A 12,268-nucleotide genomic window follows, 5' to 3' on the forward strand; every position below is an offset into this window, starting at 1 on the left:
TGTAGGTTCACATTACAAATGGTAACCATGGAAATAATTATAGAGCAGACCTAGACTGAGAATGTGAGAGAGAAAAAGAGAGAGGGAGAGGGAGAGAGAGGAAGGGGAGGGGAAGAGAGCGAGAATGAAGGATGGAGGAAAAGGAGGAATCAGAGAAAGTAAAAACCAAAAGGGGTAGACAGTGAAATGTCCTCTGAAATTCTGAACCACTCCCTCCCCTTACAAGCGTTTAAATAATGTTAGACATATGCAGTAGTGAAAACAGTTAGCCTACGGTGGATCTTCAGTGAGAAGGCTTGGAAAGTTGTTCCAATTCTACAGTGCTGTTGTCATGGAAACACATCTCAGATAGCCTTTGCCCCTTCAACTGCTTATTACATGAAATATACAGAATGTATCCATATCAATTAATAATGATAATTATATTTCGATGTACCGTGTAGGATAAAACATTTGAAAATTCAACATTATTTAGTCAACATTTGACTATTGCTCTCAATGATTATTGGGACTTTCTTTGGGAAAAAATTGATTTGCATTTGAAATGATCTTCCGGTTTAATAGTTAAGTCTGTGTATGTGTGTATAACTGTATGCATAAGCAGGTTGCAGTTCCGTGTCGTAGTTATGCTGTTACGCTCCTGCCTCCCACACGTTCGCCCTGAGCTGCTCTGAACCTCTTACTCTCCTAGATGTGTGTGTGTCTGTCTGTTTGTGCGTGTGTGTGTTTTGAGTGGGGTTGCAGGGAAAGAGGGAGGGCTTAGGAGAAAAAGAAAAAAGAGAACAAGCAAGAGAGAGGGAGAGAGTTCTGGACGCCTCATACTTGTACTTAAAATCACTCCATATCCCATCACTCGACTCCCTGCCCTCATCTCCTTCCAACATCCCCTCGCTTTAACAAAGCTGGGGGAGAGGGAGAGAGACAATCAAAGAGAGATTGACAGAGAGGGAGAGAGAGACAAGAGAGAGAGAAAGAGAGAGAGCGCGCGATGTCAAGGCAAGACATCAGTGTTGCTCCAAGCTAAACTATTCACCTGCGCTAAGTATTGTTTTTGCAGCCGGACCTGAGACAATATGAAAGGATCTCCTCGGTCGCAATTCCTTATGAAGCAGAACTGCACGATGATCATCTTCAGCAACTGGGGAACTAAACGGAGGGGAGATTGTCGACGTTCATCCATTTTTTCGTCATGCATTTTTTAGACAAGGCTAGCCTCTCGTTATTCTTGTGACGTTGGCTTGTTCATGCTCCAAATTGATTCGTCTTTCTTTTTCGCAAGAATAGCTGAACCGGTCGCTGGCTCGGTGTTTTCACGCATTTTCAATATTCTCTCTCGGGTTGGAAACTGAGAAGACCACGATCTGTTCTCGGAGAGAGGACTTCGGTTCCCACCCTTTACTCTCCTGCCGGACTAGACCCAATTTGTCCAAGCGCAGCAAAGTGCGCGCGGCTCAGCCTGCATGCAATCATTGGTATACAGACGTTAACTGCGCGTTTCCCAATTTACACAAACACACGCACACACACACGCACGAACACACACACACACACACAGCTGTAAGATAGGTAGACATTTCAAAACAAGCACTTAAAAAACAAGGGGAAGGCTAGTTTTATATCTAATTTGAAACATTTGGTGACTACAATATTCCCACCATCTGGACAAAATTGTTGTAGGGGCTACAGAGGGCTAACAACCCTTAAAATCATTGCTGAAATACAATCACAACTAAAACATGAGAGAAATTCGCCATAGTGGATCTTCCGTAGGTTACCGAGGAAACGGCAGTGGGATTGCAAGTCAGCGTGAGGATTGTGTGTTGAGGGTTGGGGGCGAGGGCACCGGTGCGAGAGGTCTGGGAGAGGCCGGGGACGAAGAGCTCTCACCGCGACTGCCTGCCGCGGAACAGCCGCTGCCTGTGCTGGAGAGCGAGGCTGGAAGGAGGTGGTGGAGAAATGAACCATACATCTATGAGGAGTTATAACAGTCGCTGGCTTTGGATACTTCTCCTGTGATTTTCGGTTGTAATAATTTAAACACGTTTTTCTTGAGTACTAATCAGTGAGAAGAAAAGGCAACATAATTAATTGTGGTGCAACTTTGTCATCTTCTGCAGTTGGCAACGAAGACACTTTTGGGTCATGACAAATGCAAGTCTATATAGCACTTTTTCAAGACAGTGGCACATTTAGTCACTGCACCTTCTGAAAATACCCCCTACTCTTACACGTAAAATGATAGCCTATCAAAAGTTAATGGTATTAAAATGGCATTTCAGAAAAACTAGTAGTAGTTAGATTTTTAAAATCTTGTTTTCCTGGATGCCAAGGTATAAGAGCCCTATCATTTATTTATGTGTGTACTGTATTTGAGCATTAAATATTTAAAAACTGTAGATTGCCTATATTTCCTATCTAGAGTGTGTGTATACTAGGTTTACCTATTTGGCTGTATTTGCCTTTTATACCAACATATATTTTAGTGGCTTGGCTGGCATTGAACATTTGAGTTGAGAGTTGCCAGAGATAACTATTTCTATTTAGCCATTAAAGGTGGATCTAAGAGGTAGACATACTCTGTAAAAATACTGTGCTCAATTAGTGAGAAGTTTCATACATTTGAATGCACCATTGACATTAACACATGCCATGGCACACATTCATTGCCACAACCACTGTCAATGGATAGTTACATGGACACCAATTTATTCCGCTACTTCTAGACTTTAGTGCCAACGTGAGGTTGAGGAATATTGATTTTCAGTACGTTGGGCTCCATGGAATGTGACCGAAAAGACGGGACAACAATATACAACAAACTCTAAACAAGCGGAATACAAACTCTGAAGTGGACATTTCAAGGTTGTTCTTGGGTGTGGCTTCGTCATACGTTTTTCATTGAGGGGTTTTACTACGACTTTGGATAGCAACAAAATAATTCCCTAGAAGTCTGGAATCAAAGCACACCTTTCACCTGCCCTAGGTAGGAACTGGTCTGTACTTGTCTATTAATATTTCATTTTGCATGCCCTACAATGTGTGTGATATTTCCCCAAATTCTATTTCTGAAATACTCAAAGCAGACTAGAAGATATTATCTTGCAGAAAGAGTTAGGTTACAGCTTAATGACATCAACGGCATTGAGAACCATGAGGACTAATGTTACTGGCTCCTCTCAATATGTACCCGCCTGTTGGACTATGATGATGATGTCACCTTGCTGAGTTCACTTAAGAGGGACCCTGTGGACCTACTAGTCTCAGTCATGACTGTCAATTCCCTAAATTCCTCCACACCGGTAAAAAAGCTTTAATAGCCAAACCTTCTTTACAATCCATATTCTGATATAATTACACTAGGGTTGCTAAAATTGCCACAATTTCAGTCTTCAATTATCTAGACATGCTCTTACCTGGATCGAAGATTTCAAGGTGTACAACTGCTGCAAAAATAGTGAGAAAATTTGTTTGGAGCATTTACAAAAGGCGTTTTTAAATTAAGTTTACCATGAGGGAAGAAGTATATCCTCAAACACTGAAACATGAAAATTAACGCATCCTGCTTCATCACCACACCTATTGGTGTAACAGACCAGCAATATTTATTTTTACTATACATGCTATAACTGTCGTGCATCGTCATTGAATCCTCAGTATTGCAAAACCCAGGGCAATCTAAAAAGATAGAAATTTAATATATTCACCCCTTTGGGATAAATACAGAAATCACAGATTACAAAGTACAGAGATTTACAGAAATTGGTCACCTTTACTGTTACCCACAGTTGGTAATTGTACAAATACTGTGTTTATTTAAATATGACCTTAGTATACTCATTAATAGGGGGTATTGATACTTAGTTGCAGGAACAGTGCATAGAACATTAGTTATGCAGTCCTTTACTCTAGCTACAGTTCATAGATCAGAAGCAAAAATGAAGCCCACCCCCATTGTACAAAAACAAAGGCAAACATACAAAAGGCTCAGAGCATTTCAGCGCTATTTAGACACCCACTCCCTCTCCAGTCTCCCTCAATCTCTCTGGTCCTGCATACTCTATCTCTCCCTCTCTCCTCACTCGCTCCCTCCCCTCTATTTTCCTCTACCTCAATCTTGCTTTTACTCCACAGTAGGCTGTATGTTCTTCCTCCCACTCCTACGAGTTATCTGTCTGTGTCCCCCCACCCCTCTTCTCCATTTCTCTCTCTCTCGATTTCTCTCTCTCCCTCTCTATCCTTCTCTCTCTTGCTCTCTTCTCTCTGTCTTTCTAGCTCATTTTACATTCCCTCTACTCCCATCTCTTACTCTATCCCTCCCACTCATTTTCTCCCCTCTTCTCTCTCTGTCTCTCTCTCTTTCTCCCCTCACTCTACACCCCCTCTCTTTCTCTCTCACCCCGTTTCACACACTCTACCTCCCCTTCCTCCCACCCCCTTCCTCCCCCCCTCTCTCTCTCTCTCTCTCTCTCTCTCTCTCTCTCTCTTTCTCTCCATCTCTCTCTTTCTCTCTCTGTCTGTCTCTCTCTGTCTGTCTCTCTCTCTCTTTCTCTCTCTCTAAGCTGGAAGCTATTGCCACCCACACATTCCATCTTCAGCTTTCGGCTTGACATCAGATTTAAATTCACAATGAACAAGTGGACCATTTCACACACACACACACACACACACACACACACACACACACACACACACACACACACACACACACACACACACACACATTGTGTGTGTGTGTTGGGAGTGCACATATGTATGTGCATGCCAGTGCATACTACTTGTGCACATGCGTTTGAGTATATGATGTCGGCTGCCTATAGAAGATGAAATGCATGACTTGGCTATTTGCAATACATGGAGCATGCATGCTCATAATGGATTAATGATCAGATTCCCACAGATAATACACATGCTTGTGTTTTGGGGAAATCAGATGTGGTTACAGCAGACTGTGGCTATCATCACTTTCTTATCCCCTATTTCACTAGCGTTCAGTATATTAATTTCAAACACTGAATTCCGATATTAAATCACACAAAATGTGATATATATGTATTTATTCATATTATTCACCTTATGGATATACTCCATTTGTTCTGTAACGTTAGCATGTACAGTTGGTTACATACAGTATAGTACAGAGCTGCTTATTGAGTCATTGCCTGCATCTTCTCTGTTCAAGGCTTTGTTATATGTCTGTAACTCAAATGTAAGGTACTCGGGAAAATGTTGCCATGGCAACTAAATAAAGAGCTAGGGTGTGCATCAGAAGGGACTGAGTGACAAATTGAATTAAATGGACATATCCAGTCTATTTAATATTTTTTACCAATGCCTTTGTCCAAATTTGCATAATAAAAAGAAATGTTTAATGGCATCAATTTGAGCAGTCCATTACCGTAAGAAGTCCACACAGGGCACTAGCAGCCTGTTCTCCCCTTTAAGAGTACGCCCATTCTCTCCTACGCATGTCTTTAAGAGCCGTAGTCCACGGATGAGCCAGAGAGGGTCTACAGTATCAATCTGAGAGTCAGGGTAGATCATTGTAACACTACTCAAAACCAGAGTTTACTCCCCTTCCATTCAACGACTACTTTAACTATCTCCTGTTTAACTCTTGGATTAATACTGTAATACCTCATGTTAGTGTGTATGTGATATTTCCAATGTCTGACATTGTTATATACAGTCTTGACATTGCAATGCAGCAGTTTGGGTTAGCTACAGAGTTAAATATCCAAAAGCATACGCATGGTTAGCTTACATAAGCCAACATCCGACAAACAGTACTGTTCCTCCAAGTCTTGCTTGTAACGAAACGGTTCATTTTCGTCCGGCGCACTGTGACGTGTAACTCTTCTAGACCCTTCTCTCTGTCTAATGTGGTCAGTCCTGTGAATTACTGGAAGGGAGATTAGTATGCACGATGTGTCTCAGATATTTTCTCCTGAGTTGGGATGCCACTGAGGAATAGGAACAAAGACATACCCAGTGTTAGTATTCATACAGCCTTGAAACATCCAGTTATGGAGGTCAAACAACTGTGACTTTAAATCCCAATATTGTTATGAAGTCCCATTTGTACATAAAGCAATTAAATGTTTTATTTTTAAATGGGGCAGACATCCTTGCTCAGCATTTTCCAAATTAGTCATAATAAGAACAAAGTGGCACACAATGTTAATTTATTGATAATAAAATATTGTACTGAAAAGGGTTATTCATTCTAGATGTGTCATTCTTATGCAGATTTTATAGGCAGTAAGTTGTGACCCTTCTGACACTTGCTTTTGGTGTTTTTTTTTATAACAATGATGATGATTTTGATACCCCAATGACACCTTGGAGGATATCTTGATGATTAGTTTAGCTTGTGAAGATGATTGGTAGCAATGTTACTTATATTCAACAATGTCATGTTTGTACCTTCCGTTGGTTAATGGCGCTGAGTAAATTACATCGACACACATAAGCACACACTGATCTGACCTTTGATGACACTGTTACCTCTTTTTGTAAAACATGGTTGTGTTCACTTTAAAAACGAATAAAAGGCTACATCAGCCAATCGTATCAGAACACAAAACCCAAAGCTTTCAGGAATGGTTACCCATGACAACCAGCTCTGAATACCTTAGAGGGACCAAAAAAACCTGTTTCAAAAAGAACATTGATGTATAGTCATGTACAGTTGATGTCATGCTTCGTTTATTCCTTAGGAAATTTCTGATATACCATGATCATAACAACATGATAATATACACATTAAGAGTGATTTTGAAGAAAGGACAACTACTTGGTCAATTGTTATAACATTTATTTTGAAGCAATTAAATCCTCCACTGGAGTATGTAATAAAGTCTATTTTCTCCCAGACTACCAACAAGACGACCAAGTTTTCTCACCCTTAGGGGCTGAACAGTACACCAACTTAAAGCCGCAGCGAGAACACCTAACAAAAGCCACTGAGCAGTACCCGTCAGGGAAGTGATGCTGTGTAGAGAAACGTGCTTCAGTGCTCGTTTCACATTCCACTAGCTCTAGGGAAAGTAATTCGTTTTAGAAACAATTGTTCAGAAGGACAAGCTCCTTTGCGGTGCCAGACTTCTGTACCATGCTAATTGAGGGTAGCTGCGATTAAAAGGTATTTGCAAGTGATACAAGGTCATCCAGTATCACCAGGCACTGAACATGGCACCAACACACATCATTTCAATCAAATGAGCAGGCTATCGTTTACCGACGTCCAGCGTGTAAATTAATTACCTAATCAGTACAACTGATGATCCAAGAAAACCTCTACAAAGATCACTCTTTTATGGGTGATAATTCATGGTTTTTACCCATTTACTTGGATATAATAACACTTAAAAATATATAAATATATCCCTGTGATGCCTTTTCCTCGTTTCTTATCAAATAAATAGAATGACAGCAGTGCTCAGATCAACGTCAGCTATTTGTCTAAGGTGCATAAAGAAGAAACAATGAAAAGTCCAGATTAAATGAGGACAGACAGATAGACTTCTCAAGGAGGACAGACTTCTCAAACAGATTGAGAAGGATAGAAAACCAGATAGATACCAGATTATGCTCCAAATGAAAGGAAAGTGATGTAAAAATGAGAGACGAGAAAGAGAGACAAAAATGAGGGGCTGAAGAGAGGGAGAGGGATAAATGAATTATGTAAAATAGCTGCGTGGGAGAGAGGAGTGGGTTTGCTGGAGTGTTTCTGTGTCTGTCTGATAGGAGAGGCTGGGAGAGAAAGAGAAAAAACTGTTAAGGGTCGAGATATAAAAGAATCTCAGGGAAGAACATGGCATGGGGAAAGGAGAGCGAGAGACTGTGCCGGAAGAGAGGACAGAGAGGAGCATGGGAATATTTTTGGTTTAGAAGATGAGAAGGTTCTCATTGATCTTTCTCGCAAATGGAAAGCAAAGCAATAGGGGGACAGACCTGGAGAGAGAGACATAGAGATAGAAACCAGCCATACAAGCTTCTTCTCTCTTCTTCTGTACTTTGTGGTTTTTGTGGCATGAAATTATGAAACAACACCACAACCCTCCCCACACACACACACCACCCCCTATCCCCCCATACACACACACACACCTTTGAAGCTAAGGATGTGGGCTCTCCTGTTGCTGTGTGAGAGTTTGGCCACACTACTCCCCTATCTTCAACACTACTACAGTGTCTTCCATCCCCCACCTCACAGTATGAGAGGCGAAGGCCAACACGCTTTCACCCATACCTAATACCAGTACCTTCTCTTTTCACCATTGTGCGTTCTTATGTGGTTGATATTGCCTATTCTTACAGCCAGACATCCATCCTCCACCCTCCACCCCTCTTCCATCACACTCTCATCCCTTCTGCTCTGGATGAGAGTGGATGAGTGGGGAGAGAGGTGGAGGATAGACGGAGCCCTCTGTCTTCTTATTTCTTCCTTTTCCTTTGACTTGCTTATCTCCCTCTCTCTCTCTCTCTCTCTCTCTCTCTCTCTCTCTCTCTCTCTCTCTCTCTCTCTCTCTCTCTCTCTCTCTCTCTCTGTCTATCTCACCACCTGTTTGGCTTTATTTCATTCTGTGCTTCACACCACACATCTGTTTATTGCATAAACATGTTCCTGTCTCATTCTGCTCCGTCTCCTCACTGTTCATGTGTTGTTTTCTCCCTATTAAATGCCTCCCTCGCCTTTCTCCTCTCTCCTCTTCACCTCCTCTGTCAGATAACGCTCGCGCCCGGCGGAAGAGCATAGCCACTGGGAAGCAGCCAAGCATGGAGATCCCTCCCACTGCCCCCCCTCAACCCTTTCGACAATCCGTGAGTAACCCCCCCTGTTACCGGCCTCGCTCCCTGCCCCCCTCCCTGTCGCTCTCCCTGCCTTCCTCCGCCCCGCAGCACACCTGCCGCCGTGCCAGCGGCACCCCCTCCGTGCCCTTCTCCCTCTCCTTGGCCCTCTCCCCGACCGTCTCCCCCTCCCTCCCCCCCCTCCACCACCACGCCTTTCCCCCTAAGCAGCAGCAGAAGGCCTGCAAGAAGGGGGCAGGCACACCCCCTCTCCCACGCTCGCTGCCCCTCTCACCCTCCCTGTCCCTTACCCTGCCCCACTCGCCTGCAACCCCCTCCCTTCCCCTCTCCTATTGGGGCACAGACTGGAGGGTTGCCGGTTCGAGTCCAGTGGCGGGACAGTTTATCGCACCATTGCCCCCCATCGAGGTATGTGGTACAGTCACGTAATCAACAATCCCCTCCTGTGGTAAAGAAATAGATTCATGCTATGGACATGCTAACTGCTAGCTGTGATTCCAGTGTTCCTTGGATTGGATTTCCCTGGCTTAATGAAACTCGAACTATCCCTTCCAGTGGATGTCATATCCTTTAGTCTAATGCAAGAGATTACATGGTTATATTTGTCTGACCAAAGAAGAATCCACAGACTGAATTATGCGATTTGTGAGATATGCTGCTTAGAATATCACTGTTCTCACCACAGCTAATTGTATTGGTTAGGATGTTAAGTGTACAGGATACTGTCTAAGCTTGATACTTGAGTTAAAAATGCTTGAGTTAAAGACATTTCAATTCATAATCTACTGTCTAGCATTGTATTTGTATTTATACCTTTTGATATAATATGTTATCATTCAAAACATAGAAATGAAGAGTTTTAGTGTACATACCCATATCACACTGCATTCAGTCAATCAATATAACAAATTAAGAAAGGAATTAGAGAACAATTTAGTTTTTTAATTTGTTCACTAACACTGCAAATTTCCATCGTTATTTTTGCTCCAAAATCACTGAATGTATTTATGTATAGAAGCACACACAGGACAAACTGCACTGTAATGCATATTTTTTTGCTTTTTGTAACTATGGGACAGTGGGTGAAGTTGTACATTGTAAAGTCATGGCACAACATCCCCCACTATTGGATACTTATTGACACTACATTTGTCTGTCACTGCAGGAGACGTCAACTTGATGCTGATGATAATAAATGTGTATTTTTGTTCTCTTCTCTTATAAATCACGTATGTCATTTCATATACGTTCACGTCATTTGAATATGTTTGTATTCTATGATATTTGTTTTGTATATCATTTTTATCATTTTTTTCACTTGCATGCCCTCTATCATATTCTTCCATACACATCATAAACACTCCTCTGTCTCTGGTCTCACACCTACTCTCTCTCTTGCCCTGTCCATCACCATACCATCAAACCCTACCTCAACAAAACTTCTCCCTGTCCATCACATGGCCCTGCACACCCCAATCCTGCATCTCCTCCATCTTTTTCTCTCCCTTCATTACAATTGTCACCCTCACCCGTTCTTCACCTGCTTGTCCGGGCCTGGCTGCTGCAGAGTTTCCTCAGTAGAAGGCTGAAGGGCTCTATAAAGAGGGCTAAGAGTCAGCCCAAACTGGACCGGACCAGCAGCTTCCGTCACATGATCCTCCCCCGCTTCCGCAGTGCCGACCAGGACAGGTACGTTTGTATGTGTGTGTGTGTGTGTGTTTGTGTGTCAGTGGCAGAAAGGGAGAGAAAATATTGTATATTGATATTGTCCTGAAGGTACCCTAGCATTTCACTGGAGCGTATGTGTGTGTCTGTGTGCATGACTGTACATCTTTAATAAATGGAAGTACAGTAGGCAATTGGTAAGGGAGTGGTTCATGGGCAGTTTTAACATCTTCTAGTTCCAGAGCTTCTGGTATACTCTTCCTGGATATCTTTACCTTTTGCTTATTTTATAAACGGTATCTTGGCCCTTTTCAGCTTTTTTGTGATAGTGGAGAGAGACAGGAAATGTAGGGGAGAGAAAGAGTGGAAGACATGCAGGAAGTGGCCCGGGCTGGAATCGAACCCGTGCCCCTGGGTTAAATCCTTGGTTTACATAGTATGCACTGTGACTGGTGAGCCACTGAGGTGGCCCATGTTTCATTTCTTACTGTTGCACTCGTCACTTAATGTCTGTTGAATACACACAGAATACCAGTAGAAGTACAGAAGTCTGGCTTTGTCCATAGCAACGATAAAACAGGCATGTGGTCAGTGCACAGACCTACTGTACTTCAAATATGCCATAGTGGATAATCATAATTTATTTTAGGAGCTGTTGATGCATAGTTGTTTTCATATTGGTAGGGGTGTTCAACGCTGCAAGACTGCAGCATAGTTCCACATGGTTATTAGAGATACATTTACAGCTGTTGCAACACAACGTCGACCGAGACCAAATCTTAGAGGGACTTACCCTGAGACTTGTCATTTCGTAGTGTATGCTTGTCATTGAAAATGATTGCTGTAATACATAAGTTATACATTGACATCTAAATGTCAATGTATAACTCCTGTATAATGATGGCATAGCTTGTATTGCAAAGCATGCCATTGTCAATAGACAATGTTATAAACATATTAATAGTTCTGTGTCAAACCCTTGCACCACAGATGTTTTCAGACTTAAAGTGTATTTGCGTGGTGTGAGAGGCCTGGGCTTGGTTTGTGTCCTTCTCAAAGTCCTCTTACTGCTCAGGTGATGGTGTGGATTCAGTTTTATTTGCATTGAGTTGGATGAATATGTGTACACAGTCATCAGTGACTCCCTTATTGTTTTTTGATCATTTATTGTCCCTCTATGCATTGGTTTACTATTCTACGGATGCGGCTCGTCAGTGTGGCAAAGTGTGATGCAGTGCAGCGTGCATTCACTCCTCTGTTGTCCCTTTATGTTTCTCTCTACCCACTCCTCACACTCTACCTCCCTTTAGTTAATTAAATATCCCTCTCTTTCTCTCTCTCTCTCTCTCTCTCTCTCTCTCTCTCTCTCTCTCTCTCTCTCTCTCTCTCTCTCTCTCTCTCTCTCTCTCTCTCTCTCTCTCTCTCTCTCTCTCTCTCTCTCTCTCTCTTTCTCTCTCTCTCTCTCTCTCTCTCTCTCTCTCTCTCTTTCTCTCTCTGCCCCCCTCACACTTTCTTTTGCCTTGTCTCTCCCTTCTTTTCCTCTGAGAGGTCTTCTCTCTCCCCCTGCCTTCCCTCTCTCCTCCTCCCCCTCTCTCTGTCTGTCTCTCTCTCTCTCTCTCTCTCTCTCTCTCTCACAAACACTCGCTACCCTCTCTCTCTCAACCTTCCCTACTCTCCTCCTTTATTTCTCTCATTCTGACTCATTCCTCTGGGTCTATTTTTAACTCTCCCTCTCTCCTCATCTCTCACTTTCCTCCATTCTCTGTCTCTCTCCCACTCCCCTGTATGCAAT

General features: G+C 42.6%; 1 protein-coding gene across 13 annotated transcripts in view; it reads left to right on the top strand.

Moving 5' to 3' along the window:
- syngap1b (synaptic Ras GTPase activating protein 1b) overlaps positions 1-12,268 on the top strand; it is a 72,265-nt gene that overhangs the window by 33,761 nt on the left and 26,236 nt on the right. For 11 of the 13 annotated variants that reach the window (XM_062465415.1, XM_062465412.1, XM_062465407.1 and 8 more), the window contains 2 exons: positions 8,729-8,823; positions 10,379-10,500. In XM_062465415.1, coding sequence (XP_062321399.1) covers positions 8,729-8,823; positions 10,379-10,500 — 217 coding nt within the window. Of the gene's footprint in view, positions 1-924; positions 2,984-8,728; positions 9,220-10,378; positions 10,501-12,268 lie in introns of those variants that run through there. The other 2 variants (XM_062465419.1, XM_062465420.1) reach the window with 2 other exon arrangements.

This window comes from Osmerus eperlanus, chromosome 7 (genome assembly GCF_963692335.1).
Source record: "Osmerus eperlanus chromosome 7, fOsmEpe2.1, whole genome shotgun sequence".
Classification (NCBI taxonomy): Eukaryota; Metazoa; Chordata; class Actinopteri; order Osmeriformes; family Osmeridae; genus Osmerus; species Osmerus eperlanus.